This window comes from Muntiacus reevesi, chromosome 2 (assembly GCF_963930625.1).
Source record: "Muntiacus reevesi chromosome 2, mMunRee1.1, whole genome shotgun sequence".
Lineage (NCBI taxonomy): Eukaryota > Metazoa > Chordata > Mammalia > Artiodactyla > Cervidae > Muntiacus > Muntiacus reevesi.
In genome coordinates, this window is record NC_089250.1 from 128,445,056 (window position 1) to 128,465,875 (window position 20,820).

The following is a 20,820-nucleotide window of genomic DNA, read 5'->3' on the forward strand; positions in this document are numbered from 1 at the left end:
ACCCACTCTAGTAGTCTTGCCTGGAGAATTCCATGGACAGAGGAGCTTGGTACAGTACAGTCTATGTGGTGGTAAAGAGTTGGACACAACTGAAAGACAATGTGTTATGCTTTATCTTGTTTGTCCAGAAATTATTTTAATATATGTCTCATTATTTCTTTAATTTGAAAGAGGATCCTGGATCACAAAAATTTTCAAAGCTAAGGGAATCTATTTGGTTTACAGTTTTGGTTTAATATCTACTATATTATAATAAAATCATTAAAAAGGTACTATGGAAACCCACATGATGTGTTAGTTAATTTTTAAAGACTTTACTGAGAAGGTAAGATTTGAGCTGCCTAACAAAGGAAGAATATGAATTTACCAAGTAGTGATAGGGGCTGGGAGAAGAGCATTCTAAGTAAAAGAACAAATATAAGCAAGGACACACAGTAAATCTAGTATGTGTTGTCTGACTTTTTCATGGCCACACATACAAAAAATAGACATGCAGCCCTGTGACATTAAAAATGTTTTTAAAGTGTTAAAAGAAAGTAAGGTAAGGAAGCTTACTGAGCATGTGTGTCATATATGTTTTATGTATATTTTTCATTGATTTATAGTCACAACCTTAGTACTTTGCTTATTGGTACAAATATGAAAACTAAATTTCAACTGGCAAGTGACTGAATCATTAATAAGCAGCAGGATTGAAATTCAAATTTAAGTCTATCTAAGCTAAAGCCATACTTATTTTACTTCACAAAAATGCAGCTGCTTAGAAATGGTTGTCTGGGTTTAATTATCTGTGAGTGCAACTGCAAACAGTAATACAGAGATACATTTGATTTTAGCTCAAATTAGGACATATTTTGTTGGCCCAATTATATTACACACTCCAGATTCTGTATTTGTTTAGTGTTTCTTTGTCCGCGAGGAACCGTGTATCTAGAAGGGGGAGAAATCATATAAGCTGATAAATCAAATATAACACATCAACTGCCAACAGGCAGGAAGTGTAAAACTCACTAACAAAGCACAGATTAAGGACATTTAAATTAATCTGGGGACTCAGGGAAGATTTTCTGGAGATTACCCCAAGCTAAGTTTTGCTGTATTGGACAGATTTGGCTAATGAATAAAACTGGGAAATGTGTTTGAACATAAGGAAGAACAGAAGTGAAATCTTGGAGGCATGACACACCAGGCTACAAGCAGTTAACAGGGAATGAGGCATAGAGCAAGACCATGGAGAGAACCTTATGTTCAACTGCAATTTCCTTCGATTTCATTCAGTAGGAGTTTGGGAGCCATTCAACAAAGAAAGACTTCTTCTACCATTTGTGTGAAATAGTCATGGATGAGATTCACCTTGCACAATTTTATTTTAATTATCATTGGACTATGTAAAACTACAGAATGTGTTTCCCTTGTCTCCTCTGCATCTACCTGGAGCCCTGTGGTGCAGTACTCTGTGGGAGTTAAGAAATTTGACAAAGCACTGTTTCCAAACTGCCTCACTTGAAACCTGAAATCAATTATTTTTCTTTATTATCAAAGTCAGTTGTCCTGGTGTACCCAGGTATAGTGAAATTCAGTCCATCAATTATAGAAACAAAATCAATTGGAACAGACCACAGATAATTTTTTTTATGTTTTAATAACATTTTATATTATTAATGGAAATTTCTACAGACATTATTAGATTCAAATTATTGTCCTGTGTGCAACCAAGGGGATAATAAGCAAAGGTATCAATCTGTAAGAATAATAATATGCCACCTGCTTGAATAATAGCTGAGTATTGTGTCTTTGTATAAAGATCCATTGAAATGCTACAATTTGGTATTTCTCTGTAGTAAGTCTTTCAATTTCTTCCCTTTTTCTTATTTTAATAATGCTTCATTTTTCATTGGTCATAAATATTTTTATTGGACTTGATCCCAATTTCTGTTTTTGAGGCTAAAGAAAAATAAAATGAAATATCCTCTTCTAGATTTTGAAGAAGAATTCTACTTTAAAAAGCTGTATGTGCATTTAACAGCCAGTAAATGTCACAAATAAGAGATTTGTCATCTTCATTTTATCTATTTCTGCCAATGACTTATTCAGTATAGTGGTAAATAACAGTGAAAGGTGAAACTAGGAAGAAAAGATGGAGTAGTTCACCAACTATAAAATATTAAAAGATTAAAACACATCTAATTCAAAGAGACAAAGATGTTTCTTTCCAAAATGAACATCCTATTTCAAATTTTACATAACTCCAATAATTTATGTATGCTTTAAAGTAAAATACACATTTCGAACAAGAATCATAGCCAGTCCTGGATTTTCCCAGGACAGTTCATATTTATGCCTATTGTTCTTGTATAATTATTCATAACACTTCTTTCATCTTCAGAAGTGTCCCAGTTTGGATGAAAGGTTATGTGATCACCATTGTTATACAGCAAAAAAACAACTATGCAATAGAAACATGAAAACATATTTTAGACTCTAGATGAAAATGAATTAATTCTTGCATGGAGTGTCTTAGCAGAATCCAGAGCATTCAGTTTCACTTTATAAATGCAGTGTTTTTTAAAAAATATTAAATATATTTATATTTTTATACTTCATATATTTATACTCTGGGCATCTGAGGATCAAATGAATAAATTATTAATAATTCACTCTCTCAGTTTTTCAAACATAATTTGAATTAAATCTTTTTAATTAACATCTAATAACAAGGGTCATGATGCTACCACAAATATTGTATCATGGTCCTTCTGATTTTCATATTGTTGTTCATTGACCAGCTTATACTGCATAGCAGGCTGACCTTTAACTCCCTTTCTCTCCACATAATGGACATAGTTAATACTAAGCTCTCATCAGTCAGCATGTATATTTTCTATGCCAACCATACTAAGCTACTTGCACTGTCCTAAATTCTTCATGTTCTTTCTAACTTCCAGGAATTTGCCGTTCCTCCTAAGTCATTTCTCTCTCTCTATAAAAATTAACAGTCTAATTCAAATTGATAACTCATTAATAACTCATTGATGCTTCAGATGCTAAAAAGACAGTCAGTCCCTCTAGAAAGGCATGGCCTCTGATTGGAAATCCCTCCATGTGGTAACTTTGATCAGTCTATACAAGATCTATCTGTTTATTTTCTCTTGAACTTTATAGGAGGGAGGGCAAAACTTTATAGGAGGGAGAGGGTATTAAATAATATATTTCCTCAACACTATGGCCCAAGGCATACCCCTGTCCATGTACAGCATATAGAAAGTACTCAATAAATATTTCTTATAATGGTTTTCTCCCTGGCACATAAATAAGGCTGCTGGATATAGGTACTGCATCTTTACTGCATTTAAATACATACATTTGAAAGTGTATGTATTTGACAGATTTTATCCTGTCTCTGTCCAGAATAGAAGTGCAATGAAGTTCTCCAATAAATTAAATCCCGGGGGGTGGGGGGGCAGGGAGCTATATCTGTATTAAGATAGTTTGGTGGCTCAGATCGTAAAGAATCTGCTTGAAATGTGGGATACTTGGGTTTGATTCCTGGGTTGGGAAGATCCCCTGGAAAGGGCATGGCTACCCACTCCAATATGCTTGCCTGGAGAATCCCATGCACAGAGGAGTCTGGCAGGCTACACTCCATGGGTTTGCTGAGTCAGACATGACTGAGTGACTAACACTTAAAAGATATTTAAAACTGTACTTAAATAAACAAACAATCCCCCTTCTAAAAATATTATACATACATATATATATATATTACACAGACATATATATATATATATATAAAATATAGAAAATGAGCCACGAATTGAAACTGATAAGCTTAAATAGTAGAGTTAATGTGCTAGTTCTTCTGATGAGTTACATTGATTTAGTAATTTGAGAGTCAAGGGAAATAGCATGCAAGAGATGACTGAGGCCTAAAAGAACAGCCACTACAACTCTTGATCCTGCTCATGAATGTCTAATAGTACAACTCTAGAAAATATTTGGCCTCTATTTGACTAATGATGTCGATTATACTTTACTTCACAGGAGTTCAGTGGGAAGTTAGGATTCACTGTCTTTAAGCCATCTGACATTTGCTAGTTTTTCAGTTTGCTAAATCCTTTTTGAGTGCTCATTAGGGGCCTGACATTTTGCTTGGCATTGAGGAGACAGAAATGTATGAAAGCACTGCCTCAAGGAAGTCACAAGTAAGAAAATTATGCTTTTAGACGTTTTTCCCTTCTGATTTCTACATCCATATGTCCAGTTGCTGGCTGGACAACTGCCCCGAGTGTTTTGTAGTTGAATCAAATTAAGAATGTAGTAAACTGCCTATCTTTTTGAAACCTTATCTTCTCTCTTTCAATTAATAATATGACAATCAACCCGTCACCCAAGCTAGGAGTTCACAGTACTTCTGAGACACCAGATCCCACATGGACCTATCCAGTCACTTTTCAAGTCCTATCCAAAATTTCTCTTAAATGTCTCCCCCACTTTCCATGCCCCCTGCCGTTCTCTGCATTTCATCCTCATGGCCCACAGCCTCACACACGTGATCTCTAAGGTTTTAGTCTCCTTTTCATACATCCCGCCTATCTCCCCATATTGCCAATAGGTATTGCTAAAGTAAAAATTAGATCAGGCTGCTCCATATTGCCTTCAAGCCAATTGAAACATTGCCTACTACATGAATTTCCAACAGAAAAACTTCGTTGTTTTTAAAGATCAGGTATGAGAGGCAGACAGAGTATGAAGTCACAGATCATTAGTCATCACTTCTCAAAATCAAAAGGATGATATCTCCTATGAACATGAGAGACTTACCAAAATTCATTAAATCTGTTACAGAGATTGTGAAATATAAGTCGCTGTCTTTCTGCTATGGTGTATGTATTGTCAGTTTATCAAAAGAGAGATAGAAATTAAGAGGAGAGAAGAAAGCCTTAGATGCTATCTTTGGGAAAGATTGAATAGGGACTTTCAATGAGCCAGGATTATGAAAAGAAAAAAAAATCAGAGCTGATGTCCAGCCATAAGAATAAAAGACAAATTCTATGAATGACATACTTTCATAATTCTAGAAATATTCTAGCTATACATGCCACTCCCTATTTTTTACAGATTCCTGTTGAACAAATAAAATACACACATATCCTACATCTTAGTTTAACAGTTAAGTAAAAAGTAAGCTCTCTTTCTCCGCCCAATAGCAAAATCTGTAAGGTAAGGAAATTTAAGGCCATTAAGAGTGAAAGCCCTATATACATTTTAGGAAACTTACCCCAAAGAAATTTCAAGTATTAGTTCTTATCAGTAATGAAATAGCAACCCCTCCATGGATGTCTCTAGGAATAATACACTTTCAGAAATCCACTGACATATTTGATACATTTGCCAGATATTGATCTTTAAATTTTATGTTCTACTTTTTTCAATCTAGTAGATTATCACATAACACATTATTTTTGCTTCCTAATAAAGAACACAATATCCTTTTATTTACTACTGGTTGTTCACATTTCTACAAATTCTAAGTACTAAGCTAAATCAATTAACTATTATATCAATTATGAAAATCACCACAAGGAAAGAGTATATGATGTCCTCTTTGTCACGTTGTTATTCATTCAGCTGGGTAGGTTAGAACAGAAACAGAATATTGCTTTTGAAGATAGTGGCTGTCCAAATGTTCAAGCTGACAAAAGACACACAGAGGTTATATTTCACTTGGCCTTTTTCTTTCTTCAGAAGGTGACCTGCAACTGCTTGGAAAAAGAAAAGCAATTTATCCATTCTCGTCACAGTCCCTTGAATTTGGCAAGGCCCTCTTGTCTGCAAAGGTCACCGAGTACAACAGCAAGTCTAAATATTGTAAAAATGTTCACATGAAAGCCGCTTTCTGAGCAGTCCTTTCCATATCTCCCCACGACACAGCCCTTCACACACAGAAACTACCTTAACCCTCCTACATGGTAATCCACAAGTAACCTTTCCTCATAGTTGTTGGTTGCTGTGTAGAAAATGAAACTAAAAAGGTATATCTAAAAACTCGAAAGCTAAACAATTTTTCTCACCGGTTTTTTTTTTTTTTTTGTCTTTGTTTTTTCCCCTCAAGAATGGACTAGTACATATAAGAAACTCTCACTCATTACTTTCTAGATTCTGAGAAATAACCCACATAGAGATAGATGTTTTGATATTGATGACTTTTTAAAATTCAAATATTCCAGATGGTCTATTCCAGTCAACCACTTCACAGAAACACCCAGGAGAGGTTTCTCCTAGTGGAGAGAATAGTCTGTGGGGATGAATCCAGCCTAGACTTTCACTGAATGGGGACGCGGAATGCAGGGCAAAATAAGGCGAATACAGCATGAGTTAAAAGCACTCCAGAAAAATGTTACTACACAATGATGATCATAATTTTGTCTCTACCGGCCTTGCTATTTATGGCCAAGATGATTCTCATGTTCAGCTATCAGGGAAATAGTCTGATATATTTGTGCTTTAGTGGGAGTTTTCTGAATCTGTGATCTTCCCAAGAGCAACAGGGTTTTCTTTTTTAAATCAATCAAAATTGCTTTAGTCATTTTAGTATCAGTTTATATCTCAAAATCTAAGCAAAGAGAAAGATTTTATTACTGAAAGTTATACAGAAGCTCCAAGAATTTGTGTTTTCATTGCGATAAATTATAAACACGGTGGGCAAATTCTCACATCAAATGAAGATAAAATATACCTCACTTTAAAAATATTTCCTAGATGGAAAAGGTGTCAATATGATTTTGCTGTCATATTATAAACTCCTCTGAGAGTGTGTTATTCACAGTCTTCCTGGTAAAGATATCTTTTCTTTTTTGTCAAATAGGAAATGTATTTATTTCCAAACAAGAATGCACTCCTTTACATTTGTGACATTACAAGCAAATCAGTCATATAATATACAGAACAACACTTTGTGTTTTATCTGATAACATATTTCATGGCTTTGTAAGTTCTCAAATATTTTTAATAATTGTTATAAATAGGCTGTTTGTGTAATACAGCATTCTATATTTCAATTCTGTAATTTTTAGAGTAGTGAAGTCTAAATAAAAGTAATATCTTAGGTTTTAAAGCAATATAATTGCATAAGAAAGGCCAAGAAGCAACAGTATGCACTTGTTTTTAACTATTAATTAGTTGGCAATATTAATATGATCTTTGATCCAAGGGCTTCTCAGGTGGTGCTAGTGGTAAAGAGTCCACTTGCCAATGAGATGTAAGAGATACGGGTTCAATTCCTGGGTCAGGAAGATCCCCTGGAGGAGGTCATGGCAACCTACTCCAATATTCTTACCTTGAGAATCCCACCAACAGAGGAGCCTGGCACACTACAGTCCATAGGGTTGCAGAGTCAGACACAACTGAAGTAACTTAGCATGCATGCATAATAGAGATCATGGAATTTTACCTTGCTTGCCACCAACCAGCAGGGAAAATCGTTCTTCTGCATTCTCAGTCCTCTGGTTCAGGTAGCTAGGAGGTTATCAATGTTTGCTTGTTTTGATAATGAAAATTAGGTAGCTTGCATCTCTTGATGGTTTGCTCTTCAAAGTAACTAAATACTCTTTTTTATACTTCTGTTTTTGCTTTAGTTTTACGTTGGTTTTAATTACTGAAAATGGGACTCATGGCCAGAAATTTGCCAAGTAAAACTTAGCTTTTAAATATAATGTTTAACTTGTAATTACAGACTTTGTAGATATAAATAAGGTTATCTTATGGGATTAGGTGATTTTTTAAATACTACCATACCCTGCTTTTTCATGCCTCTCATCTCATTCACTAGCAACTACAGAGGAGCAGACTATGTCAGACTTCTGAGAATTCCTATTTTTTTTTATATAGAAGAAGAGATGATTGGATGAAAGGTTTCATGCATGAGCCCTCTAAAGAGAAAAGCATAATAGTATTAAGTGACATATTTTAACTGTAATTCTATCTGAAGTATCTATTAATTTTCTCTCCTTCCAGTAATCTTACATTTGGATAATCATTTACATTCTCTATATTAAGAGAATCATGTGGTAAATGTTCCTGCCTAGCCTCTCATAAATCAGGAGACCTGAGTCTGGGCCCTACTCTGTATGGGACTTAGATGTGGTGTGACCTTTAACATAAAACTAACCTTTTTGTTTTTTCATCAACATAAAAGTATATGTTTTCAATTTAGAGAGGCAAAATAATATAGAGATTAAGAATGTGGACTTTGGAGACAGAAACCTAGTTGGCGCATCTGAAATACCCCAAAGAGGGCAAAATATATAGTAGCAATCCAAAGATAGTAGTCATATTAACAGCAAACTAAACATAGAGAGATAACAGAAAGAGCCTTTACACGTTATTTTTAAAGATATGGGGAAATCAATTGTCTCCAGAGATCTAATTTAGTTTTTTTTTTCCTTTTTCTGTTGGATCATTTTGTTTCCATTATGCAAATAATACATGTTTTCCTGCCTTCACAGCTGGCAGTAAAAATTAGCAGCATATGAGTTGAATGTAAAATAAAATCTTTCATTATTATATAGTTTGCTTTTTCTTTTCCCCTCACCATCCATAAATTGTGTATGTGTATGAAATGTGTTACTTTTCATAGCATTACTAGTGTGTCCAGGATATAACATAATGACATTCAGAACAATTAGAAACAATATAAAGGGAGAGAGAAAATGTCTCTTCAAATGTCTTGTTCAGAAATGACTTCTGTGTATGAACTGTTCCTGCTTCAATCAGATCAAGGTCATTGGGTTGGAACCCCATATGGACCAATTAGTTTCCTACAGTGAAAGGTGATACTTTCTAGTCAGGGATTATACCTTTTACCCTGGTCAGCTGTGTCCAGAAAGCCTGCTCTAAGTCACAGGGGGGATTTCTAGAACATCCAAGTCTCAGCACAAATTAATCACAACAGCTGGATACAAAAAGAATTTATCCAGGCTGGTGGTGTCAGGAACACATATGGTTATGAGAGAAGGATACAATGTTACATAAAAGGTTACACATTATTTCCAGTACTATTGTCTTTAATGCAGAGCAGGGACTCATAAACATTTTATGCCCAGAAGCATTCTGACAATCCACTCTCAGATGAAAATTTAAATACAGAAAATAAATTGCATAATATTATAAAGGAAATCTAATATACTGAAATTGTTATGAAAATGGTAAAAAACAAAGAAATTTTTCTTCTAAATCAGTCCTTTATATAAGATTAACAATGGGCTTATTAATTATCATAATTTCATTGTTAAAATTAGCATAAATGTGTTTTAAATATTTTTAATAATAATAATAATGTGAATTGATTTTTCCTGGTGCAAACTCACTGATACTACCAAACATCACTGTGATTTGTCACCTGCCCTCCAACGAATAAAATTGGTACATTACAAGAGAAAAAAGAGAAAATTATCTTCAATGGTAAGGATAAGAGTGAGGACAGAGAAGCCTGGCATGCTGAAGTCCATGGAGTTGCAAAGAGGACACAACTGAGCAACTGAACAAAGACAAAAAGAGACCTGATATTAAACAGAGATATGCATCAAACTGCTTATAAACTTTCATGGCCAAATGTCACTGTATCACATAGGAAAGCACTCTGAGATTTAAAAGAAAGGATTTAACTTTAACTCTTATTTGGTTTCAAAATACAACTACTGCAAAAATGGGGGGAACATATCAATAAAAATTATAACAGAATTTGAATCTATTTTGAAATATTTATATAAAACACATCTCTTGGTATATATATGCCACTAAATTATGTCAATGATTACTTCTAAAGTTTGGAGAAGATTTTATAGAGGTCAGTTGTGATAAAATTTTCCCTTATAAAATATGTGTATAGATTTATAGTAAGATGCTTAAAAACAAACAAAAAAAAAACACAGGATGTCAAGAGTTGATGTTAAAGGTTGATGTTTACCCATTTATAACATGTGTGTGGAGATTACCTAGGAATATTTATTGGAACCATAAATTGTCATCAATTTCTTAAACTTAATAGAAGAAAAGTGAAAAAAATAAAAATGTTCCCAATGCAGGAACATTTATTTTACCTGAATAACATATTTATGGTTAACTAATATTTAAATTTCTACTGCTACTAAAAGTAAATATTTTATTTAAATTGTCCCTGTCCTCTATAAGGGTTTTCTGAGGACTTTCTATGGGCAAAAAATATAGACTTAATCTATTAAATTTCTGTAGAATTTTGAATTATTTGGGGATTTAATTATTAGTGAGGAATAAGAAGACATGAAAAAGACAAAAATAAAAGCAATAGTTTTTATGAGTTATGAATCTTTGTCTTTTATTTAAATATTTTATCAGCAATTCAGTTAATGTGTTCACTTTGTGGTTTTCTAACTATTTAAGTACTATTATTTCTCCTAGTAGTAAGCAATGACAGATAATGAAAGTTCATTGCAGTGATTTCTTTTTTCTTTTTTGAAATATACACTGGGTTGGACGACAGGAAAGCAAAAACTGATGAAGCCTCTCTGGACTTCTATTTTCCTGTGTTTTCCAATGGTTCTTTAACTTTAAAGTGGTTCTTTCTGTAATGATACCAATTAAAAAGAGAATCCTTATATATAGTATGAAAAATGGCACTCTAAAAGGATTCTGTAACATGTGTTTTAATCTTTTTTTTTTTTTTTTTTACTTTGTTTTAGGCTGAACAGGACAATGGTCATCCTCTTCCCGCTTTTGCCAGTCTACATATTGAAATACTGGATGAAAACAATCAGAGTCCATATTTCACAATGCCCAGTTATCAAGGCTATATTCTGGAATCTGCTCCAGTGGGAGCAACTATTTCAGACAGTCTGAATTTGACCACCCCTCTAAGAATTGTAGCTCTGGACAAGGATATAGAAGATGTAAGTTAAACATGATTTTTGCTCTTATTTTGTTAACACGTCTCTTGATATATGTACACCAGTTGAAGGTATAATAAAGATATAATTGCATGAGTTATAGAACAGAGAAAAAAGTCAGCATAAATGAAAATTTTAGTGTTGTAATTCAATTCCCTATCAAGATTATGATTAATCAAGGTTATGATTTTAAAAAATACTGTTTGACTCAACAACTGTTCTTTTTCAGTTTATAGATATTCAGTAGAAAGAAGGAAATGAATGTTTCACTTGCAGTTTGCTAAAATACCAGAGCAATCTTTTTAATTAACATGTGTTGAAAACTACATTATTACTGATAGGGAAAAATAATGGCATTACACAATAAGAATAAAAAATCATGCAAGCAGCTCTGGGATGCGATTTGGGAGACTTTTCTGAGATTTATGTTACCAAAGAAAACACATTTTAGGGCAGCTGACCCCCCCACACTTCTGCCAATGACTGTTGTGATGCTAACACTGTTCCACTCCATGTATCATTGTCCTCTGTTTTTCTGGTACTGACACTTGCTAAGGCAGTGGGAAATTATCCAAACTGAACAGATCAGAGTATTTTACCTCCTTAGCAACAGTGACTGCTACAAAGAATGGACAGAAAATCTTTACCAGTCCAATCTGAGTCCATCCAGGGATTGAAAGAAAAAAAAAAAAAAAGAATTGGAGGACTGTGGCATCATGTATTAAAGTGGAAATGAATCTGAACTCTTTGTAGCCCAGTTTGCTGACATCGTGGAGAAAGCTCATGGTCAGTGGGAGAAAATGAAGTCTGACAGAGACACACGAAAAGGAGTCCTTCCAGAGTCCCCATTTTTTAGGTTACAATGTCCCCAGATTTACACTAATTCTTAAAGATTTTCCTTTTATTTTCTAACCTACCACATTATTTCTCAACATATCTTTCTCCTTTTTAACATACATTTCTGTCACTTGTGGCTTAAAATATTCCAATTTAGCAATTTCTCCCATTTCAGTTCAGTTCAGTTCAGTCGCTCAGTCGTTTACGACTCTGCGACCCCATGAATCACAGCACACCAGGCCTCCCTGTCCATCACCAACTCCCGGAGTTTACTCAGAGTCATGTCCATTGAGTCGGTGATGCCATCCTACCATCTCATCCTCCATAGTCCCCTTCTCCTCCTGCCCCCAATTCCTCCCAGCATCAGGGTCTTTTCCAGTGAGTCAACTCTTTGCATGGGGTGGCCAAAGTATTGGAGTTTCAGCCTCAGCATCAGTCCTTCCAATGAACACCCAGGACAGAACACCCAGGACTGATCTCCTTTGGGATGGACTGGTTGGATCTCCTTGCAGTCCAAGGGACTGTCCCATTTCAATAGCATCCAATAAAACTTTGTGATGGTGGAAATATTCCATAGCTATGCTGCCCACCACAGTAGCCACTAACCCTGTGTTGCTATGGAGCACTGGAAATGTAACTAGACTGAAATGTAATTATAGCATTTTGTTTAATTTGAATTATTTTTAATGTGGATAACCACATGCTGCTCACTGGACAGCATAGCTCTAGAATGTCCCTAAAATCTCATAACATGGAGTTTTGTCAACAGTTTAGTAAATTACAAGAGTACTTCCAGATTTCTTTTCTCTTTCTGGAAAAAAATTGTAACCCTTAGCAATGTCTTTGACAACTCTTGCATGCACTCCACTTCTCAGTAAGTGTTTTATTTTACTTTTTATGTCTTTCTCCGCTTTCTTTATTCTCATCCTAGCTTTCTTGTCCTTCTCAATCTCCCTCATTTGTTATTTTAACAATAGCTAACTCACATTGAGTTCTTAATACCCACCAGTGGTTGTTCAGTCACTAAGTCATGTACAACTCTATGCCACCCCATGAACTGCAATATGCCAGGGCTCCCTGTCTTTCACCATCTGGAGTTTCCCCAAGTTTATGTCCATTGAATCAGTGATGTCATCCAATCATCTACTCCTCTGTCTCCCTCTTCTCCTTCTGCCTTTGATCTTTCCCAGCATCAGGATCTTTTCCAGTGTCAGCTGTTCTCATCAGGTGGCCAAAGTATTGGAGCTTCAGCATCAGTGCTTTCAATGAATATTCAGGGTTGATTTCCTTTAGGATTGACTGGTGTGATCTCCTTGCAGTCCAAGGGACTCTTGACTCTTTTCCAATATCACAGTTCAAAAGCCTCAATTCTTCTGTGCTCTGCCTTCTTCATGGTTCAGCTCTCACATCTGTACATGACTACTGGAAAGACCGTAGCTTTAGCTATATGGACCTTTGTCATCAAAGTGATCTTTGTTTTTTAATAGATAGTCTAGGTTTGTCATAGCTTTCCTTCCAGGAACAATTGTCTTCTAATTTCATGCCCGCCATCACCATCTGCAGTGATTTTAGAGCCTAAGAAGAGAAAATGTCACTGCTTACACCTTTTCTCCTTCTATTTGCCATGAAGTGATGTGCCTGGATGCCATGATCTTAGTTTTTTAAACACTTTTTTTCACTATTTTCTTTCACCCTCATCAGAAGGCTCTTTAGTTCCTCTGCCTCATGAAAGGGCAATACCTGCCAGACAATTTAATAAGTGCTTTATCTTGCATTAATTCCCTTAAATCTCACAGCAAACATGATAGTGCAATTTTACATATTGCAGAAGGGGAAATTAAAGTAATTTTAAATAATGCCTTTACTCTGATCACAGTGTTAGTAAATGGTGGAGTTAGACCTTGAGTCAAGGTCTATGGGAAAGAAAGTTACTGATTAAAATCAGTAGCCTTTTCGGTTTTATACATTCTGACTGTAGTCTGACTATGTTAACAGCTATCAATGCTTTCAACTCTTCCTGTTAAAGTGCTTATACATACACAGTTTCACATCCCAGTTCAGAGAGGGTTTAGGGATCTCCTAAAGTTTAATGTGTTTCATGAGTCTCATGTCATTTAGTGAATACTCACTAGAAAATTCACAAAGCCAACTTAAGAAGTGTTATCCAGGCTAAGCTAATATATATTTTTAGGTCTGGTGATGTCCCACAGCTTTTGGTGTGGATTTTTTTTTTCCTTGTTTTCTTTTTATTTTGAATGCAAAATCATTTTAAGCAGTGACAAGTCAGTTTGGAAACATAATAGTTTAAGACGCACTTTCATGAACACATGAACACAAGTTAAATCCTGAAAAAATTGTAGCTTTAGTTTTTCCCTAAATAGCAAAATTTATGTGCTTGTAATTTCTTGGTGTGTTTATATTATTTAATGGTTGGGTACTAAGCCCTATGCTTGCTTGCACACATTCTTTCCAGGATTGTCATTCACTTTAAAATTAAAAATGCTAAAATTGAGTTAAAGTTCTGTACTTCTGCGTCTCTTTTTCTGTTTTGCATATAGGGTTATTGTTACCATCTTTCTAAATTCCATATATATGTGTTAGTATGCTGTAATGTTCTTTATCTTTATCTTTGGGAGAAGGTGAGGGTGGGATGTTTCGAAAGAACAGCATGTATATTATCTATGGTGAAACAGATCACCAGCCCAGGTGGGATGCATGAGACAAGTGCTCGGGCCTGGTGCACTGGGAGGACCCAAAGGGATCGGGTGGAGAGGGAGGTGGGAGGGGGGATCGGGATGGGGAATACGTGTAAATCTATGGCTGATTCATGTCAATGTTTGACAAAACCCACTGAAATGTTGTGAAGTAATTAGCCTCCAACTAATAAAAATAAAATAAAATAAAATAAAAATTGAGTTAAAGTGACTTTGAAAAGGATAGTGGGATTTCAAGTTATTACTGAGTTAGGGTAGAGAGAGCTCCTGACTCTGAAACCTTTGGCAAACACTGCTTAGAATTCTGCTCTGGAGACTTGCAATTCAGTTAGCCTGCTAAATACTCTTGAACGTTTCCAAGGGTTGAGACTGCACATTGTAGTTCTTTAGAGTCTGTGCTCTGGAGTTATATAAACAGGCATGACTCGTAGTTCCTCCGTGTGATAGCTGGTATAATACTGTGAGCCTTATATTCACTAGTTGCTGCCTTTTGTTCAAACACCAATGACCCAAAAAGATATCAATCACTACTACCTTGGCCAGCTCCTTCACTTGGAGCTGGCTATGATGGAGAGGGAGAGGAAATTTCCCTGAGATGAAGCCACGTACATGGAGAGAGACATAACTAATATGTTTCATAGAAATGTCAAGTACTTAAACAATGTCTATCTGGTCATATTTATTATTTAGATCCATCCTATTAGGTCCACAGAATATTAAACATAGTTTAAACCCACTTCCTATACTATGTGAAATGTTCTATTAAAGTCCCTTCTTTAGAAATTGATTTTACACTTTATTGTGCCACTCCAGCTTGAAATGTAGGAGCTGTCTTTGATTTTTGTTTACTTGAGACAAAATACTAAATGAATATAAACAATTATTTTCATCTAAAATATTATATGAAAAGATTTAACTTCTAGAGTGAATTCAATTACTTTTTAGAGGCAAATATATCACCTCATGGGCTTCTCTGCTAGCTCAGCTGATAAAGAATCTGCCTGCAATGCAGGAGACCCTGGTTCGATTCCTGGGTTGGGAAGATCTGCTGGAGAAGGGATAGGCTATCCACTTCAGTATTCCTGGGCTTCCTTGGTGGTTCAGATGGTAAAAAATCTGCCTGCAATGCAGGAGACCTGGGTTCCATCCCTAGGTTGGAAGATCCCCTGGAGAAGGGAACAATTACCCTTCCAGTATTCTGGCCTGGAGAATTCCATGGAGAGTCAGACATGACTGAGCGACTTTCACTTTCACTTTGAGACAATTAAGAAATCTTTAAAATCTTCCTGTTTTGTCCTCTGAATATTTCCTGAGGACATATGTCCTCTTTCTCTCCACTCTTACAACCTATTTGTCTTTTATTACAATTGCCTCCTCATCCTCTTGCTTCTATTTTTTTTTTATTCTTACTCAGACCCATCTTTCACTCAGCTACTAGAGTTATTTATTCAAAGTTCAGATCTGACTATATCAGACCTCTGTGTAGTATGCTTTCATGACTTTGCTTTATGAAGTTCTTTGCAGAAGAAATTTCAAGCTCATGTGCATGGCTTTCTGTTACTTGATATCTGAACATTTTCTAAAACTTCCATCTATTTACATTTAGCAAATATTTGTAGTTTCCTTTATTTATTTATTTTTAAAATTTTCATTTATTTATGGCTGCACTGGGTCTTACTTGCTGCCCTTGGGCTTTCTCTAGTTGCAGCAAGCAAGGGCTAGTCTCTAGTTGTCGTACATGAACGTCGCATTAAGGTAGTTTATCTTGCTGTGGGGCCAGGCTCTCAGGCATGCGGGCTTCGGTGGTTACAACACGCAGGCTCAGAAATTTAGGCTCAAGGGCGGGATCTGTAGTTGTGGCACACGGGTTTAGTTGCCTCTTCACACGTGGGATCTTGCTGCACGATTCACACGTGGGATCTTGCTGCACGAGGGATCAAGCCTGTGTCCTCTGCATTAGCAGGTGGATTCTTAGCCACTGGACCACTGGGGAAGTACTGCTTGTAGCTTCTTGAGTTACACCAAACTGCTGTGTATCTAATTACCTCTTGTTTGTTACTTTTACTTTTTGGAAATCTTTCATCTTCCATTACACAAATTAGTTTGGATAACTTATGCTCAGTGTTTGGAATTTAGGTCAGACATCCTCTCATTTGGGATTTCCCAGGTAGCACTAGTGGTGAAGACCCTGCCTGCCAGTGCAGGAGACTTAAGAGATGCGGGTTTGACTCCTGGGTTGGGAAGATCCCCTGGAGGAGGGCATTGCAACCCACTCCAATATCCTTGGCTGGAGAATCCCATGAGCAGAAAAAAGCCTGGTGGGTTACAGTCCATAGGGTCGCCAGACATGACTGTCATGAGTCAGACATGACTGAAGCAACTTAGCATGCACACATCCTCTCATTTAAGAATCTTTTCTAGATTATGATTCTCTGTTGAGTTGCATGTCTCTTTTTGGTGAATTTCTCTGAAGTTCTATTTACATCATTGCATGTGTCTTTTTCCCTCATTGAATTTAAATCCCTTGAGGATAGATCCTAAATCTGAATAACTTTTGTATCCTAAAGATCTTTCACTGTTCCCAGAATTTAGTATGTTCTGTGAAGTGAAGTCACTCAGTCGTGTCCAACTTTTTGCGACCCCATGGACTTTAGCCTATCAGGCTCCTCTGTCCATGGAATTTTCCAGGCAAGAGTACTGGAGTGGGGTGCCATTTCCTTCTCCAGGGGATCTTCCCAAGGGAATGAACCCGGGTCTCCCGCATTGCAGGCAGACGCTTTACCATCTGAGCCACCGGGGAAGCCCTAGGATGTTCTGCTGCTGCTAAGTCACATCAGCCGTGTCCTACTCTGTGCGACCCCATAGACCGCAACCCACCAGGCTCCTGTCCCTGCGATTGTCCAGGCAAGAATATTGGAGTGGGTTGCCATTTCCTTCTCCAGTGCATGAAAGTGAAAAGTGAAAGTGAAGTCGCTCAGTTGTGTCCGACTCTTCGAGACCCCATGGACTGCAGCCTACCAGGCTCCTCCATCCATGGGGTTCCCCAGGCGAGAGTGCTGGAGTGGGGTACCATTGCCTTCTCCGCTAGTATGTTCTAGTAGCTGTTTAATGAACTAGTAAGTCCAGGCATGGGTAAAGGAATGATAATATCTTGATATATGTATCAACAATTCTAATGATGTTGAATTAACTGTTTCAGAGTATGGCTCATTCCATGGTTAGACAACTAATTCCTAGAAAACTCTTAATCACATTAAGTTGAAGCCAGCATTCTTGTAACTCAGTCATTGTTCTTTATATCTTCCATTTGCCCGTACACAGTATAAATCTTTAGACTAGTCATTGATATGTTTGAAGATGAATTTACCTGCTTCTGAATCAGTTTTCCCTCAAGCCAAGTGTTCTTTGTTTCTCAGAAGTAAAATACATTTATTGTTAGGCTATTTTAAGATCTGTAACAAAAGAAAGCTTAAAGGCCCTTTTAGTTTGCAGGCAAGAATCATACTATATGGTAAATTCTAGCAATTTTTGAATGTCAATATTAGTGAAATGAATCAGCATAGGGATAAAGGATTTAAGAATAAAAACAAAGATGTGTCACCTCATACAGGTATTGCCAAACAGAATGGAGATAATGCATCAGGCATGAAGAGAAGTGGTCCTTGCAGGAACTGGTTTTCTTGAGCACAGCTATGCCACAGGGCAGATGCCAAGAAGGAGACAGACTTAGGTCTGTTTTTCCAAAAATTAAGTTGTTTTATCTGTTCAATTCAGTAGAAAAAAAGACAAAATTTTATGATCTAGTAGCAGAGATTGGTGATTTGTAGTGTTAGCATGTAGATGTTGAGTCAGAAGGAATCTTAAGTCATATGAAAAGTAAAAAACATAGACAACAATACTTGTGCTAATGTTCCTTCTTATAGATATATAGATATCAACATATACATAGATGTGTAAATATATGTGTGTATGTAATATACATATGAAATATATATATGAATTACATTTATGATTCTTTTTAACCATTCTTACCTCATAGTTTTGTAATGGTCCAGAATATACATAGAGCGAGTACTGTACAAGAGGCATGTCTGGAACCACCAGGTTATCTTTGGCAGAACCACTGAAATTGCTCATTGAATTCTAGATATAAAAAAAGCACAATAATAATCAATAGAGGTTATGCTTTAGCTTTCAGAAAAGCAGTGATCCATTTATTATCCCAAATCAATTTGCATCTCTATATAGTGTTACTGTTTCAAAATAAAGATATCCCTGAAATTTAATACATTCAATGGTATAATGTGCATATATACTTTATAAATATTGCTATACTATCATACATATGTTATGATGTATCAAAATATTAGGGAAAAAATACACCTTCAAAAAAGTTGTTAGTTTAGATGAACTGGAAAATGGTTTTTGTTTGTTTGTTTGGAGGTTTATTGGCTTTTTACTAGTTATACTTGTATGCCATATATATATTTGTGGTCATTTACATTTACATTTTGTCATTTAATGTTTAATTTGCATATAGGTTCTGCCGGGTGGTGTTCCTGTAGGTACTAGTTGTTAATTTTGTGTTTGTTTTAATGTTAATTGCTGTGGTTCACTTCTTTGTTCTTTTTTGTTCTACTAAAAAAAAAAACTAGACAATTACTTCATTATCATTTATTAAAAATTTTTAAGATATATATGCAATCTAAACTTATTTACATATTATTGGTAATAGTAGTATGAAATCGTGTAGAATTCAAACTGCATGTAAACTATTAATTTTTTAAATTCATGAACTATTAATAATTCATCATATTCTTTCAAAGATCCTAATGTGAGGGTTGAACCCTTTAAACAAGGTACTTCAGAAAACTACTATCAACTAATTCAATTTGACAGATGAGATTAAATTTTTGGCATTTTCTTGTTATGCTTTATAATTTATATGTATGCACATAAGTATGCAGTTATATATATATGTACATATATATATGTACATATACATCTCTGTGTTGTGTGTGCATATATATGAGGATGCATATTATCTTGTGTGTGCATGAATTTGTTATATCATATTTTGAGTCTCATTGGAAACCCAAAATTAGTTTTAAATCCAATAGACTGTCATATTTGAACATATTTCTTCTATGTGGTGGAATTTTTAAATTTTACATTCATGTGTTAGTTTACCTTTGTGTTTGTGTATGTGCTTACTTTTGCATTAATTTTATTTGTGCTGTGAATAAATATTGGAGTTTATTTTAGCCTCCCAGAAAATAATACACAAATCAACAAACTAATATATTGTGCTTTTGCTATCTATGGAATGTATACTTTAGAGTAAAATAATATTACTGTTTATTGGGAAAAAGTTGTCATAATCAACCTTCTGTGTATATTTGGATCTAGAAAACTACTATTTACTTTAAATAAATTAATAGACACAAGGACTACATAGAATACACTGTCCCTATCAGAGTAATAAACCAGAGTATTCTCTTCCATTTACATTCATTGTACACCACACCTGAAACTAGTGTTATCATTACAAATGAATCTAAGGTGTTAAACTCTGAATGACAACTGGATGATTGTCAGCTAAATGCTCAGACATTCACCCATAGCATCTATGCATGCTTCATACATATATCAATTTTAAAAGATTACTATTATGAATATTAATTAGCTTCAAAAGTTATATTTTAACCAAAATTTCACTATGCAAGGCTGATTGGAATGAGCTGTAACATACCATGTACAGTGCTAACATTATGCATTATGTTATATGTATATATTTACATAAAACAGTCTGTAGTTCTGGGAAATGTTATTTTAGTATTCTAGCTAGTTATTATAAAAGGACTTGAAATAGAGACAATTAAATTATCAAAAATTCTTTAGTATTTCTTGTTATCAAATATGAGAGAGCCTGTTTATGAAGTCCTGGTATCTATATCATCTTCAAATGGGAAGCACTTGATGATGAAAATCTTGTTGTTTTTCATAAATACACAAAATAGTGTGGTTTGTGACACAATCATACCACAGTCACACATACGTGCACTAGTTTACAACCCAGCACTCATTACAGTATTGCATTATCATAGCACCTGACATAAAAAATGCTTAAAATGTGGTGAGTATGTGAATGAATATATCTAACAAATTTACTAACAGAGGTTACAGTTGAAAGGAAGAAGAGACAGTGAGAGAGGATTGGTTATAAAGGAAATAGAGAATGACTGATGGATTTGAATGAAGAAAAAGAAGTAAACATTTGGCAATCTAATCATGTCGCAAAACTTGCCCTACTTAGATTACTCATAGTGTAAATATATGAGTTAAAGAAG

The 20,820-nt window shown here is 35.3% G+C and overlaps 1 protein-coding gene across 14 annotated transcripts in view; it reads left to right on the plus strand.

Moving 5' to 3' along the window:
* PCDH15 (protocadherin related 15) overlaps positions 1 to 20,820 on the plus strand; it is a 767,128-nt gene that overhangs the window by 420,406 nt on the left and 325,902 nt on the right. For 12 of the 14 annotated variants that reach the window (XM_065919987.1, XM_065919986.1, XM_065919983.1 and 9 more), the window contains one exon: positions 10,716 to 10,922. In XM_065919987.1, the coding sequence (XP_065776059.1) occupies positions 10,716 to 10,922 (207 nt within the window). Of the gene's footprint in view, positions 1 to 10,715; positions 10,923 to 19,010; positions 19,032 to 20,820 lie in introns of all 14 variants that reach the window. The other 2 variants (XM_065919981.1, XM_065919980.1) reach the window with 1 other exon arrangement.